Source organism: Lepidochelys olivacea, assembly GCF_965140295.1.
Source record: "Lepidochelys olivacea isolate rLepOli2 genome assembly, chromosome: 1".
NCBI lineage: Eukaryota > Metazoa > Chordata > Testudines > Cheloniidae > Lepidochelys > Lepidochelys olivacea.
In genome coordinates, this window is record NC_140411.1 from 206,730,989 (window position 1) to 206,751,250 (window position 20,262).

The 20,262-nt window shown below is 49.2% G+C and overlaps 1 protein-coding gene across 1 annotated transcript in view; it reads left to right on the forward strand.

Moving 5' to 3' along the window:
• CHD1L (chromodomain helicase DNA binding protein 1 like) overlaps positions 1 to 11,147 on the forward strand; it is a 37,706-nt gene extending 26,559 nt beyond the window's left edge. The window contains exons 18-23 of the mRNA XM_084628908.1: positions 3,034 to 3,242; positions 5,082 to 5,180; positions 5,823 to 5,893; positions 6,145 to 6,259; positions 6,967 to 7,075; positions 9,417 to 11,147. Of these exons, the coding sequence (XP_084485034.1) occupies positions 3,034 to 3,242; positions 5,082 to 5,180; positions 5,823 to 5,893; positions 6,145 to 6,259; positions 6,967 to 7,075; positions 9,417 to 9,495 (682 nt within the window). The 3' untranslated portion in view covers positions 9,496 to 11,147. The remainder of the gene's footprint in view (positions 1 to 3,033; positions 3,243 to 5,081; positions 5,181 to 5,822; positions 5,894 to 6,144; positions 6,260 to 6,966; positions 7,076 to 9,416) is intronic.
• Positions 11,148 to 20,262: the final 9,115 nt, after the last annotated feature.

The following is a 20,262-nucleotide window of genomic DNA, read 5'->3' on the forward strand; positions in this document are numbered from 1 at the left end:
CAGCACTGGTGAGGCCTCAGCCGGAGCACCGTGTCCAGTTCTGGGTGCCACACTTTAGGATTGATGTGGATAGATTTGGAGAGAGTCCAGAGGAGAGTAATAAAAACGATAAAATGTTTAGGAAAACCTGACCTATGAGGAAAGGTTTTAAAAAGAGGATCTGTTTAGTCTTGAGAATAGAAGACAGAGGAGGCACCTGATAAGTCTTCACATATGTTAAGGGTTTTTATTAAGAGGATGGTGATCAGCTGTTCTCCATATCCAGTGAAGGTAGAACAAGAAGTAATGGGCTTAATCTACAGAAAGAGAGATTTAGGTTAGATATTAGGAAAAACTTTGTAAGGATAGTTAGCTCTGGAACAGGCTTCAGAGAGAGGTTGTGGAATTCCTATCACTGGAGGTTTTTAAGAATATTTTGGACAGACACCTGCAGGGACGGTCTAGGTTTACTTGGTCCTGCCTCAGCACAGGGGGATGGAGTAGATGACCCCTCAAAGTCCCTCCCAGCCCTCCATTTCTATGAACAAGAACCCCATCGCTGACCCTGCTCAGACTTTGGGCAGCTCACATTCAGATCCAGATTTGACACTTGGCCCTTTACCTGTACAATGTAATTTGGATTTGAACTTTCTGGTTGAGCCTATGTCCAAATTTTATCTCATTAGTTCTAGTTGTACCCCTTTGTGCCATCCTGGGCAACTCCTCCCCCGCCTCTGTGGTCACATCCTTCATGTTTCTATAAATGGTTATCGCAAAGCAACTTTCCCCTTCTTAATCCCGCAAACCCACCTGTCGTAATAGTATTTGAAACAAGGTAGGGCTTCTCCCCAGCTTCTAAAGGATCTACTGTGACAGCCACAGCCTCTCCGAGGCAGTTTTATTGTCCAAACATATACAAAACAAGTTCCTCCTGTCACCCTTTGCAACTCAGGCTTCTCACTGCCTCCCCTCCTGGGGGATTCAGGCAGTCCTGCTGCTTCCTCTCTCACTGGGACTCCCCCAACCCTGTGTAGCCCCGGGTGCAGCCATAGACTCTTCATTGGCCCAGCTGGGAGCACCTGCTCTGGCACAGGGGAGTTGGACCTATTTTAGTCACCCTGTGATGCACCTCCCCCACTTTTCAGAAAACAACTGCCTCTTTCACAGGCACGCTCCCCGCCCCGACCCCGCACACCAGCCTGTGAGGCCCCATCTGGATGGCTCTCACCCCTAAAACAAAATACAAACATTTCCATACAGATTCATACACATCAGTATTCCCCAAGTCCCCACAGTCTTTAACACCAGCCGTACAATTTACATCTTCACCAGGCACGCTGAGTGACTTTAACTCAGCTCTCTCTTGGAGTTCCTTTTGCATGCCTGGATTTATGTTTCAAATCCCACTTGCTCCTCCTGCAGGAGCTCAGTCTGGCACTCCAGCTCTTGTTGGTCTTTCAGCAGCTCCGTCTGTCTCTGGGCTTGCTGTCGGCCCTCTTCTAAGGCAGCAAGCTCCACCAAGCGCTTTTCTGCCAAGGAGAGCGGGCCTCTCACATTCTCTTCTCTTAGTTTCTGTAACTGTGGCTTTAGTAGCTGTAAGTTGTGACTCCATTTTCTTCCTGCAGCCTCCGTGCCTGTGCCCTTCTCTCACTTCTTCTCTGAGGCCCTGTCTAGCTCCCTGATACAGTGTTTTGTCTCTACTGTGAGCTTCTGCTTCCCGGTACCCGCCTCTGCCTGGGGAATTATTTCCCTCCCCCTGCAGAGCTCTTCCCCTCTCACAGACACTATTCCTCCCAAGTTCACCCTTCCCAGTGGGTGCCAGATATGTGTCCCATTTCCCCACACCTGAGACAGTCTGGCTGCCTCCTACCCCTCCCGATCTAAACCTCCCAGTGATTACACCGGCACCCAAGTCTTTGGCATCCAGGTTTCTCACAGTTTCCTTTTTTAGTGGGGCAGTGCCTTATAATATGTCTCAGCCCCCCACAACAAAAACACACAACCCCTGGAAAGCCTCCTGTCCTGGCCCCTTTTTGAGCCACAGTAACAAGGCAGGATTCCACCCAGAGTCTCCTGGGTTTGTTCTGTGCTCTGCGCAGCTGAGCCAGTCTTAAAAGCACAGTTCACATAAGGACAGTCGCTTTTTATAAGCCGCATTTGCCCATAGGCAGAACATTCCCTCTGTTGGCCCTCACGGATCTCGAACCCCTCTTTCCTGCTTTGTACCTGCGCCCACCATCCCTTCTCTCTGCGGAATCTCTAGGAGAGTTGCTGCTGCTCCTCGAGCCTGGTTAGTCACTTCCGTAGCTCCAGTTGCACCTTCTGCTGCTTCTCTCATCTGGCTGCCGGCTGAAACTGGAACGGGAACTCTAGCCGCTGCTGTCATCCTCCATGCACCAGCTTGGGAGAGCAGAGCCTCCGGCAAAGCAGGATGCCACATAATCTGGCTCCATTAATTCTGGGTCGCACCTACGAGGTGGGGCAAGTCAATGACAGAGGCTTGTCCTTTGTCGTTTCCTTTTGCACCAATGATATTCCTTACTCTCCTCTTGTATCAGCAGCTGACCAAAGTGCCTACATGAAATAAGGCAGGGCTTCTCCCCAGCCTCTAAAGTACCCACTGCCAGACCCACAGTCTCTCTGAGGCAGGTTTACTGTCCAAATTTAAACAAAACCAGCTCCTCTTTACATCTCAGGCTGCTTCTAGCTGCCTCCCCTTCCAGGGGACTCTGGCAGCCCTGCTGCTGCTGCTTCCTAGCCCTGCCTGAGCCAGATCTCTCTCATTGGAACGCCCTCTGACCCGTTTTAGCCCCAGGTGCACCCACAGACCCTTCATTGGCCCAGCTGGGAGCGCCTGCTCTGGCACAGGGGGGCTGGACCTACCTCAGTCCCAGGGCCCAGCCATCCTGTGACAGTCTGGTTTCCGAACTTGGGGGGGGGGGGGGCATTGTCTCTCGCGACCCCATCTCCCACAATTCATGATGATGATTTAATGCAGCAGTTTGGCTTCCCAGTTTTCATTGGCCTGTTCTTCTTTTGCCTTGTTTGTTTCAGGATGGCCTGGTGGGACGCAAATCACTACAGATCCCCCTGTCTGCCCTCAGAGGAGAGCGACTCAGAGGATGCCTTTGAGGAGGGGGAGGACGGGCTGGTTGTGGAGTTAGATGACATGGACCCAGAGCTGAACTCCATCAAGTATGTGATGGGTGACGTTACCCACCCCAGAGCCGAAGAGGAGGATGCGATCGTCGTCCATTGCATAGGTAGGACTGGCAAGAGCAAAAAGCCTTCCTGGGGATAGGGCTGAACTGTGCCTTGTAGCCCGACGGCTGAGCAGAAGGAACAGCGGAGTGGCACTGGCCTGGTGCAGGTGCAGTTAGACTGCCGCAAGGAAGGAGTGCGGGTAGCACGCTCCCTAGCATGCAGCCCCTCGCTTCAGAAGGTGAAGTGTGACCTCCCTCCATCCCAGTGGGCCCAGTAAGTGGGCAGACCCGGGCCCTGTGCGTCTGCAGACTCAGTGGGGCCGTTCGGCCTTGCGTCCCATTCAGAAGGTTTACTTCCCATCCAGATGGGCTGGAAATATAACTTCACCAAAAGGTGACATTTTGCAGAACACATTGAAATCCCACCCTAAATCTGTGCTGAAGTGCGGAATTTCTGCAGGGCGTGTTAACACTAATAAGGTCCATTGCCTGTGGACGAAGATGTGTGTAAGCCCACCCAGATGGCCCAGTAGTGGTGGGGCAGGCCCTGTGGGCCAGCAGCAGAAAGTAGTGTCTGGTTTGCACCGTAGACAGCAGAAGGTGGGCATCTGCTTAGTCTAGCTGGGCAAGGGCATTGGCAGAGTGCAGCCATGGGGCGAGTGTGTTTTAGCTGAACTCTGGGCATTTAGTGTCTGGGCTTCAATGTTGCTTTGTGCAGAAAGAGCTGAGGCCCTTTGGGAAGTGAAAACACAGAGATGATGGTCCTAGAAAGACTGCCTGGCACTACGCTGTATGTTGTGCTGTATGCCTAGGGACAAAGCTGCCACAACACTCTGCTGCATGGGATGCCCATGAAGGAATTAACTTGTACAGGGCTCCAGCTTTCCCGGTCTGCCAGCGTCACGCCGCCAGAGTCTGAACAGCCAATGGTTAGGCTAAGGCAATGTCTCCGACACGATGTCCTGCTGGAGAGGACAGTAGCGGCTAGAACAAGGATTCCCCTGCCTGTGTGGTTTGCAGTCAGCTCCTCTGAACTTATCTCTCTCTCAGAGCAAAGTTATTTTTCTCATTCTCCTCTGTACTCGGAAAAGCTATGGGCCAGCCAACACTGGGCCCTTGCATGGAGGGGAGGGATGGAGCCTAGTGCTAGGAACAGTTGCAGTCCCTGGATTCCGTCCTGCCTCCTATTTGAATTCTATGGTGAGCATTTAACCTCAACCCCTGGAGGGTGGGGGAGGCAGACACATGCACCTGGAAGAAGGACACGTTCCTCCTATGTTACGCGTAGCTCGGGGGTAGGGCAGTGAATTGTGCCTCCTGAGACAAAATCCCCTGTTGGAGCTTCTCCTGAGTGGGGTGTTAAAGCCGCAAGGTGATGGCTGAATGCCTAGATTGTGGCATTTATTTCAAACTCAGCCAACATGTTCTGTTTAAAAGTAAAAATACACAGGGGGAGGCAGGGAATCCTCTGCCTTCTGGAGGTGCAGGAAGCATCTGAGGGGAAGTAATGGATGACTTCAGGACCAGGTTACCAGGATGCAAATAGGATTTGATGACTAATGGCATGTGAACAGCCAAGCTGTGGGGTGGGGAGGAATTTCCCTTGGGATGGCTTGGCAAGGATCGTGTGGGAGGTTTACTTTCCGGAAGTGCTGAGCAGGGATCCTCTTTTAGGATCATGTGATCTGTTTCCGGCACAGAATGAGGGAGCTGCATTATTGAGGGATTTTGTGTCATCTCATCTTCCATGTCTGTTTCTAATAAGTCCTATGATGTGCAGTGAGAACATGTCTGTTCCCTGCAGAAGGCATTATTGGCACAGATATTCTTGGCAGCTCATCTCTTTGGACACGGATCTCAATTTAAAAAAAAAAAATCTAACTTCTAATTTTGTTTTAGATGATTCCGGCCGGTGGGGAAGGGGAGGATTATTTACAGCTCTGGAGGTTCGTTCTGATCAGCCCAGGAAAATATACGAGCTGGCAGGAAGGATGAAAGGTAAAAGAGAAAAATATAATCTTAGTGCTTGACGCTGATGATCTCTCCTTTTAGTCTGGTACTTCCTACGTGTGGTGTTGGAAGTGACAATACAGGAAGACATTTTGACCCTGACCTCTGCTCTGGAGTGAGAAGATTCTTCATAGAACTCAGTTGTTTTGATCTTTTCTTGGGGAAAAAGATCTTGTTCTTTAGTCATGGTATTTCTTCTCTCTACAAGGCAGTGTTCTAAACCTGCAGTTCAAATGTCAAAATGATTTTAAGAGGAGGAGGTGGGTTGGAGCAACTTCAATATGTGTCTAGCCAGGCCATGGGCTCTCTCCAGTACCCCTTGTTCTCCTATGTGCACATACGTACGAGTGATCTTAAACCATTAAGGAGCTAGTGAAGAACAGATTAGACCTTACTGTAGACTGGAATTTTATTCTCTCAGTGTCTCTCTCTCTCTCCCCTCATGTCTTTTGATCATTTTCTTTCTCCGTCTTCTCACCTCCCCCCTCTGAAGAAAATGTCTGTGTGGTGCACAGTGTCAAGGAGAACTAGAAAGGATGGTGTAGAAGCCTATAACAGCCAGCATTGCATTGACTTACCTTTGTTCTTCGTGGGATTGAATGTTTTCTTACATTTTTTGTTTTCGGACAGACGTGGCATTGGGAAGAACCCTCTTATTCCCCATTGACGATAAAGAATCCAGAAATAAAGGCCACGACTTGGTAACTATAAGAAGCCCCTTTTTATGTTCTCTCTACTAAAGTATTTTTGAAACAACAGGAAGTGAATGTTACATGTTACACAAAATAACAGTGACCCTAATATAGCGCAGGACAGGCTTGAAATAAGTGTTAACAAAGACCAGACAAGGGACAGCTTTTTTTCCAGCCTATAAAGTGTGTGTTTAATGTTGTTTTCTAGCAGCCATCGCTGCGACTGCCAGTGTACATACATCCCATGTTTTTCTTCCTAGTTGGCCCTGATTGTAGCACAGCACCGGGATCAGTCCAACAACTTGTCTGGCATTAAGCTGTCCGCTTTGGAGGAGGGCTTGAAGAAGATTTCTGTAGCAGCCAAGAAAAGGAATGGTAAGTGTGCATCTGTCCATCTGTGTGCATAGGCGCCAACCTTTCCAGGCGCCAGTGGGTGCTCACCCCCAGCCCTGCCCTGACTCCACCCCTGCCCTATCCCGCCCCCATTCCAACCCCTTCCCCAAAGTCTCTGCCCCCTCCCTGCCCCAATTGGACTCCTTCCCCAAATCTCTGCCCCAGCCCTGCCTCTTCCCGGAGTGTGCTGCATTCCCCCTCCTCCCCCCTCTCTCCCTCCCAGTGCTTGCCGCCACAAAATAGCTGTTCTGGGAGCTAGGGGGAGAAGCGGGGATGCGGTGTGCTCAGGGGAGGAGGCGGCAGTGAAGCAGAGATGAGCTGGGGTGGGGAGCTGCAGAGCACCCACCAATTTTTCCCCTGGGTTCTCCAGCCCCGGAGCACCCACGGAGTCGGCACATACATCCGTGTGCCTTTGAAATGGAAAGAATGATGTACCCCAGAGCTCTGCATGTAATTCCACTTAAAGATTCTTGCAGGGCCACAGATTGGAATGATCTAGTTCTAATGGGTCTCTTCCATCTCTTCTGTGATTGACTTCTGAAATGGAAGGGGAGACGTATTTACCCACTACAGCTAGAACATTGTGACACAGGCATTTCTTCTGCAATTGAGTGGAGCTTAAATGGCACATCCATTTATTTATTTTTAATGCATCAGGCCCTAAAGAGCTTTTATGCTGTCTCTTCCAGCAAGCGTCCATCTTCCACGTATCGGGCATGCAACGAAGGGATTTAACTGGTACGGTACTGAGCGGCTCATCCGAAAATATTTAGCAACGAGAGGAATCCCCACATTTATGTATCCTTTGAAGCATGGTTATTTTATTTTGTTCAAATCAAAATGACTTGTCATATCTGCAAATACCAAAATGTTCACTGTAAGATCTTCATGGATCCACTGTGGGCTATGGATATCATACTAGGACAGTTCAACTCCAAAGTGTGTTGAACAGATGTCTGATCTCCCTCTCATCTAAGTACACATTACATACTGGATATGATGATATTTGTTTGTATGATGAGAGGGTGTGTGTGTGTGGACTAACGTCCCAAGTTTGTAGTGATATGATTGAAGTTATAGAAACAATTTATCAAACTGACCCAGACACAAACAATGAGCAGATTAGGAAAAGCACATTCTAAAGAAGTGTGTGTGTAAGAGAGAGATGGGGTTTACTCAGCACTGGGACACCCCTTTGTGGCTGCATCTGGAGACTAGCTCTGCCCGGTCCGATGCCACTTTCCTTTAGTTGCTTGTGCCGTGGTCCTGCCTGTTCTCTAGGAATTGCAGTGCTTCCTCTTTGTGGCTTGGCCCTCCAGGCCGGTCGCTAGACTGGTTTCCCCTTCTGGTGTAACAAGTCTCACCAGACCAGCTGTCCAGGTGCCATTCCAGGGTGTATTCCCATGACTGTGCCACTTTCCCAGTGGCTGGGAGGAGAACCCAGACCCACCCACTACTCCGGTTTCCAGCCCAGGGACCCTACAGTCAGCAGCCAAGTCTGCACCATCTCAGCGCTTGCTGCAGTTTCCCTGGGCATCTTCCTACAGTGCCCTCTGCAGGTTTTCTTCTCCACCACCCCTCTGTGTGAGCCCCTGCCCTCAGAGTCCGGATCCCAAGGCTTTTGCTCCCCAGGTTTCCTCCTCCTCTCCTCACTAGGCCCGGAGAGTGACTGCAGCCCCCTTCTGCTCTCACTTCCTGGCTTTATACAAACCCCTGCCTACTCCTGCCCGGATGGACTCCATCCTTAATAAATGCTTGTCAGTCAAGCCAAAGTCTCCCCCCAGGTACAGCCTCCTGGGTTAATTAGCCCCTTCTGAGCCACCTTTACCCTTTCGGGGCGGTGGGGAATGAACACCCATTACAGTTTGGTGTGTGTGAGAGTGAGAGGGGAGGGATAGCTCAGTGGTTTGAGCATTGGCCTGCTAAACCCAGGGTTGTGAGTTCAATCCTTGAGGGGGCCATTTCGGGATCTGGGGCAAAAATTGGGGATTGGTCCTGCTTTGAGCAGGGGGTTGGACTAGATGACCTCCTGAGGTCCCTTCCAACCCTGATATTCTATGAATACACACATGTAACAAAATAGCATACACTTTCATAGAAAGAGAACAGCGTATGTGGAAAAAGTGTCACTTTAAGGGTTTTATGGCCATATAACTTTCCTTCATATCAAAATATAAAAGGTACTGCTTTGCTTACCACACTGTCATTTCACTGAATTAGCTCACCAGTGCATGCAATTATGTGTTGTACCATCACAGGTCACGCAAGATGGAACAATCAGTGAGTCAGTAAACATCAACTAAAGGATTGTCTTTGAGGGAGATGGGGGGGAAAAGGACCAGTAGCTCCAGGATATTTCACTTTATAAACTATTGGCCAGGTGAAAAGAAAAGGGACACTTATCAATTTCAAATGAATATATTTTAAACCAATGTCCTTATCTACATTGCTACTGACAACTTTTGATTATTAAAACTGGGAAAGAATCCTACAAATCCAATTTGATTTTCATTGTATATGCTGTTTGTTCAGTTTCTCTCTGTCTTGATGTGCAAAGCAGAATAGAATTCAGCTGACTCTTCCATAGGTGAGTAGGTTCTGCAGGGCTGGCAGGAGTGAGAAATGTTAAAACTATATTTTTCGTCACTTCTTGGGGAAAATGCAGCTGCTGTATAATGCCAAGTTCAGCAATGCTGTGAGAGAGACAGAAAATTAAGAACAAAGGTGTAGAGCAGTGGTTCCCAAACTAGGGGCGCTGCTTGTTCAGGTAAAGCCCCTGGCGGGCCGGGCTGGTTTGTTTACCTCCCACTGGCTGCGGTTCGCTGCTCCAGGCCAATGGGGGCCGTGGGAAGCGGCGGCCAGCACGTCCCTCGGCCTGCACCACTTCCCGCAGCCCCCATTAGCCGAGAACGGCGAACCGCAGCCAGTGGGAGCCGCCATCGGCCGAACGTGCGGACGCGGCAGGTAAACAAACCAGCCCGGCCCACCAGGGGCTTTCCCTGAACAAGCGGTGCCCCTAGTTTGGGAACCACTGGTGTAGAGTATAGTGAGTATTCTACCTCCTTACCTCTTTAAGTTAATGCCATTAGTACATATTTGGTTTGAAATTTTAGAGTATTTCCTTGACCCTTCTCCTTAGATACTACTTCCCTAGGAATAAAGCCTCTTTCTCTTCTTCACAACCATCTACAACTTCAGTGGCAACCTCAAACCCTTGAAGATCCAATGATTTAACTCAGAAGTGTTAATCTCTAGTGATCTCTAAAAGCCCATGATCTCTTCAACATCACATCTACAGCCAGCCTGTAGCTATGCCGCTTCTCTGAAGCAGATCCAAAGTCACTGTTGCTTTTCAGGTTTCTATACCTCTATAGTTCAGAGTGGTTTTTATATTAGTTATGGAACTGAGCTGCATTAAAAGTTCTTCAAACTTCAGGAGATCCATGCATCTGGGGTGTTTGTTTGGGCCCATCTCTAGTTTTTAAGATGGAAAATTAAACCTTCACTGGCGACCAATCATAAGCCCTTATTTTAAGCCACCATCTTAAATTATTCTCAGGGTTGGCAGTACAGTTTTGTTTGACTTTTGCTTCAAAACCTTATCTCTTGTTTACAACACTGATTTTTCTGCTGGTTGTTTGGTGGCTGCTTGAGACAGTTTGGGTGGGTGGGGCTGTAGCTTTCCCTAACAAATATGTACACACACACACACACACACACACACACACACACACTCACACGCGATTGTCTCAAGCAGCCGCCAAAGGGCCAGCAAAAAAATCAGTCATGTAAACAACAGATACGGTCTAATGATAAAACTTCTTTCTTTGGTGAGGGAGGTGTCTGCAGTAAAAACTCAGCATAACACACGCTTAATGTAAACAGCCCCAACTCCAAAGAAACCCATTTTAATGATATTTCTTCAAACAGAAAATTCTAAGTTAGAACTAGTTGCACAGTCACCTGTTTGCAACCAAGCAGTATCCATCTAACCTAGAGGTTCCCAAACTGGGTTTCACAGAACGTTACTGGGGGTTCGCCAGAAAAATGTCACTCATGGCGGCCAGAGGACCCCGGGCATTGGAGGCAGCAGGTGGGACCCGGTTGCGGGGCTGGCAGCCCGAGCCCCAGGGAGAGCGGGGCTGGGCAGTTTGGGCTGGCAACCCAAGCCCTGCCCCCGTCAGTGGGGGAGCCGGCTGCCCAAACCCCAGCGCTCCATGCGGGGCTGGCAGCCCGAGCCCCAGGGAGAGCAGGGCTGGGCAGTTGGGGCTGGCAGCCCGAGTCCTGGCGGTCAGCGGGACCTGCAGCCCGAGCTCAGTTGACCGGGGCGGTCAACGGGGTCCAGCAGCAGGAGCCGTGCGGAGGAAATTTATCCCTGGAAATATTCATTTTTAGGAAGGGGTTCACGAGATTTCACAATTTAGTGAAAGGGGTTCGTGGACTGTTAAAGTTCAGGAACCACCGATCTAACCAATATCCTTTGCCAGGACACACAAGTCTGACAAAATCTGAGGTGGTCTTTAAGAGACACCTTTCTTCCTCCCACCACTGCTCTTTATTATAGAATGCTTGGATTGTTGCCGCTATCAGGCAAAGCTGGTTTCCTTATGCTGTTCTAAAGGTTTTGTGATCGCTTGATCCAATTTTTTTTAAAAAAGAATGCAAAATGTTATTTTATTATTGGCTTATCTCTGTATGGCACAGTAAAATCTTTGTGACTAATGTTTTTGGCACCATGTAACGCGCTTGCTGGGTATAGCCTGTCAGGAGTAGCGTCCCTAACAAATGATTCAGGCAGAGAGGCTGTGAACAGCAAACAGGCATCCCTGGTGATCTGTCTGGCTTCTAAAAGAAAGTGCACTGCAGCCAACGGAAAGCATGTGTTTAAATATGTTCCTGCATACATACGCTCTGCTGAATGTAATACTGTAATAGCACCATCTGGTGACTCAATAATATTACTGAGCCTGATTCTGGCACCCTTCTTCCCATTAGCTAGTACTTTCCTTCACAAGTAGTCTTACGGAGATTTTACTTATGTGCATACACATACACACAATATTGCCAGAACACCTTCTCTCCCCCCTGGCTCCCCTCCCCCCGAGATTCTGATCACTCAACTCCCTTTAAAACCAATGGGAGTTGCAGGAGCTCAGCACCTCTCAGGGTCAGGCCTTTAGGAACCAAACCTACAAGCTCTTATGTGAACAGCCCTTACTTATGTGGGTAAGAGTTTGCAAGATCAGGGCCTTACTTTGTAAAGCTCTTGGAGATGAAAGGTGCCATTTGCAGCCGATGAAGTGAGCTGTAGCTCACGAAAGCTTATGCTCAAATAAATTGGTTAGTCTCTAAGGTGCCACAAGTCCTCCTGTTCTTTTTGCAGATACAGACTAACACGGCTGTTACTCTGATTTAAATGCATGTTACCTTATTTTCATTGATATGAACCACTGGCATTCTCTGAACTGGCCAGCTGGTGGCACTGTTAACTGTCTTAAGCAGCACATGTTGCTGTTAGGCTGGTTTCAAAGAACCGGGAAATGTTCTGCTCCAGCATAGAAAAATATTCTGTTCTGCCCGAATTAAAATATAAATCTTGTTTTTTATTTTTATTTACCAATTTTACTCAACATTTAAAGTGAAATTGCAGTTTAAAGGCAGGTTTCAGAGTAGCAGCCGTGTTAGTCTGTATTCGCAAAAAGAAAAGGAGGACTTGTGGCACCTTAGAGACTAACCCATTTATTTGAGCATGAGCTTTCGTGAGCTACATGAATGCGTCCAATGAAGTGAGCTGTAGCTCACGAAAGCTTATGCTCAAATAAATGGGTTAGTCTCTAAGGTGCCACAAGTCCTCCTTTTCAGTTTAAAGGCACAAGACTTTGCTCCTCCACCCCTCTTTCCCCCTTACTTTTGTTGACAGCTTTTAATTGGTTGAATTTCCAATTGTTTCTCCTTTCAGCATGTGCCAATGTTTTTCACAGCCTCACAAACACCTACAGCCAAATCCCTCCCGGCTGTAAGTCCTCTGGCTTCGACACCGAGGATAAATTTGCTCTGTCAGGTCTGTTGCTCGAGTGCTCTAAAATAGATTGAAGTTTATTTACCAATATTGAGTCAGCCACTGGTGGCCGGACATGGGACTCAACTTCAGACTCATGAGGCCAAATGCTGAAGTATGTACTTGTGGCCTCACATACTCTTCTCTTCTTCTGTGAGCAAAGGGAAGCATGCACCCCATGGCCAGATAGGGGGAAAGCTACCTCCATAGCATGGTCCTACCTCCCCCAAACCTCCAGGAGCTCCTCCATGAGATCTCTGCAAGGATACACAGTTTGGAAATAAGAGGGGCGGCCATTGCTTGCACTATATTTCATACCTCTCGGGCAAAGCAGGCTAGCTTCTGATCTCAGTTCCTCTTCCACTCCGTAGACCTCTTACCCCTTGGAGATAGCACCTACCTTAACTTTGCTCCTTCAAACTTTACGGGAGAAATGGTTATGTAGCTTGTTTTTAAAATATTATTACTGAAATCTGCATTAGAGATGGACCAAAACCAGGGATTAATCTAAAACGTATACCTCCCACCTCCAAATTTTAGGAAGTTAGGAGAAATGGAAATCAGATCCCAACTAAACCCAGGTTTGGTTTTGCAAAACCCAGCCAGCGAGCTTGTGCAAACCCAGAGCCCCCACTCCTCATCACATAGAATTCTTTATGAGATTATTTAACTCTATAAAGGGTTGTGGGAGATATTTTGTGTGTAAGTTGCTATGTGTTGTGCAGCTTTTTCTAGTACACGCTGCTCCACTTTCCCCCTTTTCAAATAGCAGCCAAGCCATAAGGGAAAGAATTCCCCATATTCATCTCTCTCCAGCCCCATCTTCTTCAAAACAAAACCTCCTGCCGTGTGTAAGCTAAACCAAGGTTCTTCTTCGAATGCTGGTTCATGTCATTTCCAATCAGCTGTGTGCATAAGCGCCGACTCCATGGGTGCTCTGCATCCCCAGCAGCCAAGCTCCCCTCACCCCCCAGCCCATCTCACCTCCCCCCCTGCGCTGAGCACTCCGTGTCCCCACTCCTCCGCCTACCTCCCAGCACTTCCTGCCGCCAAACATCTTAGGATTTTCCAGGAGGGAGGGGGACTCTCCCTCTGTAGTCCCGGCACTGTTGGGGTTGCCATCAGCATCCCGGGCCCCCAGGCACTGTGGGTGCGGAGGGAAGGGAACAGCCAATTCTTCCGGGGCTTTCATCCTCTTTCTCACCAGATGAGGTGGTGGCAGGCACGGCTGTAGCTGCGGCCCTAGAGGACAGCAGAGTTCTGCAGCAACTGCCGTGGCGGCGGGCTGCCCAGGGCCTGGGCATCCAGGCAGAGGAGGTTGTGGAGGAGGCCGATCCCCCGGTGGATAGCCTCTCCTCCTCCGGGCCTGCGCGCGTTGCCCTGCCCCTCATAAAAACCATCTCTGACACCACAAAGACTTTGTGGCAGACCCCAGCCTCATTACCCCCTATGGCTAAGTGCAATGAGAGACGCTATTTTGGGCCATCCAGGGGCTACGAGCACTTATACACCCACCCTCCACCAGATTCCCTGGTAATGGACGCTGCTAATCAACATGAGCACCAGAGCTACCAGGAACCCTCCTCAAAGAATCGGGATGCAAAAAGACTCTACCTCTTTGGGACAAAGGTCTACTTGACTGGCAGCTTGCAGCTCTGTATTTCTAACCAGCAGGCCACTGTTAGCAGGTACTGCTATAATATGTGTGGAGTGATAGCTAAGTTTATGGAGCTGCTCCCACAGGACTCCCGTGCCAAAGTTTTGGCTCTGGTGGAGGAGGGAAAGCTTATCTCCTGGACCTCACTGCAGGCTGCTCTGGATGGGGCGGATGCGGCCACTTGGGTTATGGCCACAGGGGTTGCCATGAGAAGGAGCTCCTGGCTACAGGTCTCCAGTCTGCCATATGAAGTCCAGCAGACTATCCAGGACCTCCCCTTTGAGGGTTCAGCTCTCTTTTCTGAAAAGACAGCTAAAAGGCTGCATAGCCTAAAAGACTTGAGAGCCACACTCAAGTCATTGGGCCACCACACTCCTGCCACCCAGCGGAAACATTTAAAACCACAACCTCCACCATGGATCTACCAGCCACAGAACTGGCAGGATGCTTCCCGGAGGAGGAACAGGAGCGGCAGGAAAAGACAGCACCCGTCCTCAGGCCAGGGCTCTGGCCAATCCAAGCCATCTTTGGACCAGAAACAGGCCTTTTGAAGGTGCACACGAGGGCGGCGTACCAGTGCATAAATTGGATCCAACCCATCTTACCTTCTCGTCCCGACTATCCCCTTTCTACCCTGCGTGGTCCCGTATCACACTGGACCGATGGGTGCTCCGCACAGTAGAAAGGGAATACACACTCCAAGTCTCGGCCCTCCCACCCCCCTTCCCTGTCTCTCTTCAGGGACCCTTCTCATGAGCAACTCCTCATGCAGGAAGTGCACTCGTTCCTATCGCTGGGGGCAGTGGAAGAGGTTCCTCAGGAGTTGAAGGGCAAGGGCTTCTATTCCTGGTATTTCCTAATACCAAAAGCCCAGAGGTGGGCTCAGGCCCATCCTAGACCTGTGAGAGCTCAATGGGTTCATGAAGAAACCAAGTTCCACATGGTCACTTTGGCCCCCACCATCTCTTCCCTGGATCCAGGGGACTAGTACACCACCCTCAACTTGAAGGACACTACTTTCATATAGCAATTACACCATCCCACAGAAGGTACCTCAGGCTCGTGGACAGCAACAACCACTACCAGTTCATAGTCCTCCCGTTCATTCTGTCAGTGGCGCCTGGAGTATTTACCAAGTGCATGGCAGTCGTGGCCGTGTTCCTGCATGGGCGGCAGGTACAAGTATTCCCGTACCCTTGACGACTGGCTGATCAAGGGTCCCTCCAGGGCCCAAGTGCAGGCACTAGTCGACTTCATAAGAATGACGTTCGACAGACTGGGCCTTCTCCTGAACGTGGGAAAATCTACACTGTCCCCAGTTCAGAGGATAGAATTTATAGGGGTGGTTCTGGATTCAACGCAGGCCAGGGCATACCTCCCAGAAACAAGGTTCTGGGCTCTGGGCAATACCATTCAAAGTCTCAGGCAGTTCCCAACTACCACATCAAGGAATTGTCTGAAACTCCTGGGACACATGACTCCTTGCACCTATGTGGTGCAACATGCCAGGCTCGGACTCCAGCTGCTCCAATCGTGGTTAGCCTCAGTGTATCGGCCAGGTCGGGACAGTTTGCAAAGGGTCGTGACTCTGCCTCACCTGATCCTCAACTCTCTCCTGTGGAGGCTTAACTTGCAGGTAGTGTGTGCAGGGATTCCCTTCACCAGCCTTCAGCCATCCCTCTCGCTAGTGACAGACTTGTCAGCCTTGGGCTGAGGGTACACCTGGGAGATCTCAGGACACAAGGCCTTTGGTCTCAGGCAGAACTCGCTCTCCACATCAGTGTCAGAGAGCTGAGACCAGTCTTCCTAGCATGCCAGACTTTCCAAGCCCACTTGGCAGGGAGATGTGTATCAGTTATTACAAACAACACCATGGCAATGTTTTACATCATCAAATGGGGGTGCACGTTCCTCTTCCCTGTGCCAGGAAGCCCTCAGGCTGTGGGACTTTTGTGTGTAGCATTCAATACACTTGCAAGCTTCATACCTCTCTGGAGTACAGAACGAGTTGGTGGACTACCTAAGCAGGTCATTCCATGTCCACGAATGGTCGCTACACCCAGATGTTGGAAACTATTTTCCAACAGTGGGGCTTTCTCCGAATAGACCTGTTCACCACGCGATACAACAGGAAGTGCCAGCAGTTTTGCTCCTTCCTGAATCACAGCCCAGGCTCCATCACGGACATGTTGCTCAATCCATGGGGAGGCAGTCTCCTATACGCATTCCCGCCCATCCCTCTCGTTCACAAGGTGCTCCTCAAGATACGGAGGGAAGAAGCCCCAGTCACTTTGCTGCTCTTCCTGGGCTTGATAACTCAGGCACCCGACCCTCGAGTTGTTGCACCTCACAGCATGGAAGCTCCATGGCTGAATCTGATGGAGCTGTCCTGCTCGGACCTGGTTACACAAGTCCTCCTTGGCCATAGGAAACCCTCCACCAGGGCTACCTACCTACCTGGCCAAGTGGAGGAGATTTTCAATCTGGTCGGCGCCTCGCTGTCCGTCTCCGATGCTCGCCTCTATACCACTTATGCTGGACTACCTTCTCCATCTTAAGCAGCAGGGGCTGTCCATGTCATCAGTAAAGGTACACTTGGCCACCATTTTTGCCTTCCAGCCAGGTGCAGCGGGCCGATCAGTCTTTGCCAACTCTACAGTCAGTTGTTTCCTGAAAGGTCTCGACAGGCATTACCCTCACGTCTGACAACCAGTCCCAGCCTGAGACCTTAATCTGGTCCTTTCCAAACTGTCGGGGCCGCCCTTTGAACCACTGGCAACTTGCTCCATCTCTCGTACAAGGTGATGTTTCTGGTAGTGATAACCTCAGCCAGGAGGGTGTCTGAGCTCAAGGCCCTAACATCAGAGCCTCCTTACACGGTGTTCTGTGAGGACAAGGTTCAGCTCAGGCCACATCCAGCATTCCTCCCAAAGGTTGTCTCCCAATTTCACATCAACGAGGACATCTTCCTCCAATGTTCTATCCTAAGCCACATGCAAGCAGCAGGGAGCAGAGGCTTCATTCGTTGGACGTCCGCAGAGTGTTAGCCTTTTACATTGAAAGAACGAAGCTGTTCTGGAAGTCCATTCAACTGTTTGTGGCCGTGGCAGACAGGATGAAGGGTCTTCCAGTCGCCTCTCAATGAATTTCGTCATGGATCACGTCCTGCATCTGGGAGTGCTACAACCTGGCAGAGGTGCACGTTCCTCCGCTCCCTGCCCACTCCACCAGGGCACAAAAGCATTTCTGACGCATGTTCCCACCCAGGAAATATGTAGGGCAGTGACATGGTCCTCAATACATGCTTTTACATTGCATTATGCTATCACCCAGCAGGCCAGAGACAACGTGGCCTTTGGTAGAGCAGTGCTCCAGTCAGGTGACATCTGAACTCCGACCCCACCTCCGGAACTTGGGCTTGTGAGTCACCTGATTGGAATGGACATGAACAAGCATTCGCAGAAGAAAAAATGGTTACTCACCTTCTCGTAACTGTTGTTCTTCGAGATGTGTTGTTCATGTCCATTCCAATACCCACCCTCCGACCCCTCTGTTGGAGTAGCTGGCAAGAAGGAACTGAGGGGGTGGCAGGTTGGCAGAGCCCTATATTGAGCACCATGAAGGCGCGACTCCAGAGGGCACCCAGGCCGACCCAATGGATGCTGCTAGGGGAAAAATCTTCCAGCTGCCGTGTGTGCACACGCCTGCTTGGAATGGACATGAACAACACATCTCTAAGAGCAGCAGTTATGAGAAGGTAAGTAACGTTTTTTTCCTTCTGCTTATCTGTGGACTCTATATACACCTAAGCATCTGACAAATCCCACTGAACAGAGGGGGCAGGGGTGTGCATGCTCACACAAACAAGCCACATAGGGATCTGATAATTTAAACAAGCAGCTCTGACGTACAGTCTGTGAGAGGGTAACAGTCTTTCACGCACGAGCCAATCCACTCCAGCCTATAACGCAGGAGACAGCAGGCTGGAGACATGTGAAAGAGACTAGTAATTCGAACAAAGTGTTGTTGGTTTCACTGGCCAGGCCCCTTTATTTTGTTACTTTCTGTTCTGTCTCAGGAGAAGCACTACATACCTTGCTAACTTTGGCCCAGCCACCTCTGACTCGTAAGCATAATCCACCTAAAGCAATCAAGTGTTAGTCCAGGTAAATTTATGACTAATAAGGAGGTTATTCATTGTCATGCAGTCCTCTTCTTTTGTATGGCATTTGAAAAAGCAACGGGCTGGAATTATAGTTGAATCTTAAGTTTCAAAAGACATTCTAATGCTTCTGGGGTAGGTAGGTAGATCCCCCTTCTGCCACCACTATAAGTGTCAGTGGGCAGTTTCCCATCATATGTCACATGGTTTGTACCTCACCATGGTCACAATTTGGTGATTATTTGATTTTCCATTTGTGGAGCAGATATCGAAACCTTCCATGTGTTGTCTGAACGCAGTTGAGTGCAGTCCACTGCCTATAAGGAAGCAGACTCCCCAAGGCTTCTTTAATTGGATCTTCAATCAGGTCTTTGTTTGGGACATCACAGGTGGCCCACAATTCAAGTCAGCCAGTGCTGGCGTCCCTTCCGTTGGCCTGTAGCATTGACACATGGATCCAGAAAGGCTTCCTGGATTGGAGTCAGGAGGGTGGCAGTGAATGAGATCTTGGTTTATCGGCAGGTCCAGAGTGGCCAGGCTCTTATTGTACTCTTGGACCACAGCAGCAGCTCACCTGATGTTGGCTGATGCGATGCCTGCCAAAACTGGGAGCCCCGGAATTGGTGTTGATTTGAGAAAGCCTCTAAAAGTCCTGAGCGCGGCATTGATTTCAGTGTCAATGAGATTGGTGTGGGAGCTGTTGCACCAAACTAGCGTGCAATACTCCACATGTGACAAAACTAGGGCTCATACTGATATTCAAAGTGTACATGCATCACATCCCCAAGATGTGCCAGTGAAATTCTGAATGATGTTGACCCTTGTTTTAATCTTTTTGGTGTTGTCAAGATGTTGGCGATAGCTCATGTCCAATCATGGGTAACTTCAATGTACTGTGGATTGTGGTCATGGGATAAAGGCAGACCACAAAATTCCACTTTCAGAGGCACTTTGGCTTTGTGGTTGTTCAAGTTGATGGCATCTATAAGTGTTTTTGAAGCATTGAGTTTCAGTTGCCAAGCTTTGAAATATGCCTCAAGCATCCAGAGATTGTTGTTCATGACCTTTTCTGTGGCCTTCAGAGAGGATGCTTGCACTATTCTTGCACTGTTCGCGCAGTAATCATCTGCATAGATGAATTTCCAGGATGATGTGGGTGACCGGAATGTCGCTGGTATAGAGACTGAACAGTGCAGATGCTAAAATGGATCCATGTGGGAGGCCATTGTTAAGTCTCCATGATTTGCTAGCAGATTCACCAAGGTGAAGGGTGAATCGTCTATTACTCAACATCTCAGTGATGAGTCTGATAGTTGATTGGCATGGGAAAGCTAATGATAATTTCTACAGGAGACCTTTGTGCCATAGAGTATTGTATGCAGAAAAAATATCAATTAACACTGACACTGTTTTTAATTTTTGCTGGTAGCCGGATTCTGTGTAGCTGGTGAAGGCCAGCACCTGGTCGCAACAGTTGCAAATGGTCCCAGATCCAACCTGCTCTTTGGGAACCAGTAGCTCCAGTATCATTTGTAAACTTTGAAGTGGGAGCCACTCCAACAGTTTGTAGCAACAGCTCAGGAGGCAGATGGGCCACTAGCTTTTTGGGTCAGTGGTCTCTTTTCCAGGTTTCACAATGCTATGATCTTAGCTACCTTCCACTCTTGGTATTATTCCAGACAAGTGGATGTTGATAAAGAAGTCTGCCAGTCACCTTCTTGTCTTTTTGGGCCAAGGTTCTTCAGGAATTCTGGATATATTCTGTCCATTCCTGCCACTTTCTTGGACTTAGTGTTGGAGAAACCCTTGTCCGCTTTACGTACTGTGTAGAGGGCAGAAAGGGGTTAAGATAACTAGTACTGGTTAGTATGCAATAAAGTTGATTGTGGACTTGCTGCCTTATGTTTTATACACCAGCACATGGGAGTTGGCAATTAACTGTCACAGAGATGGCATCTGCACTTACTTGAAATGGTTTGTAGGCTTCTGGAGTCACACTATCTAAAAGACAGAAGAGAATCTAGGCTTTGTGGCTTGACCTTGGGAAGTCCAGAGTTGTCAGGGTTTCATACCACCTTTTTCAACTTGCTGAATTCAGAGGCTCAACC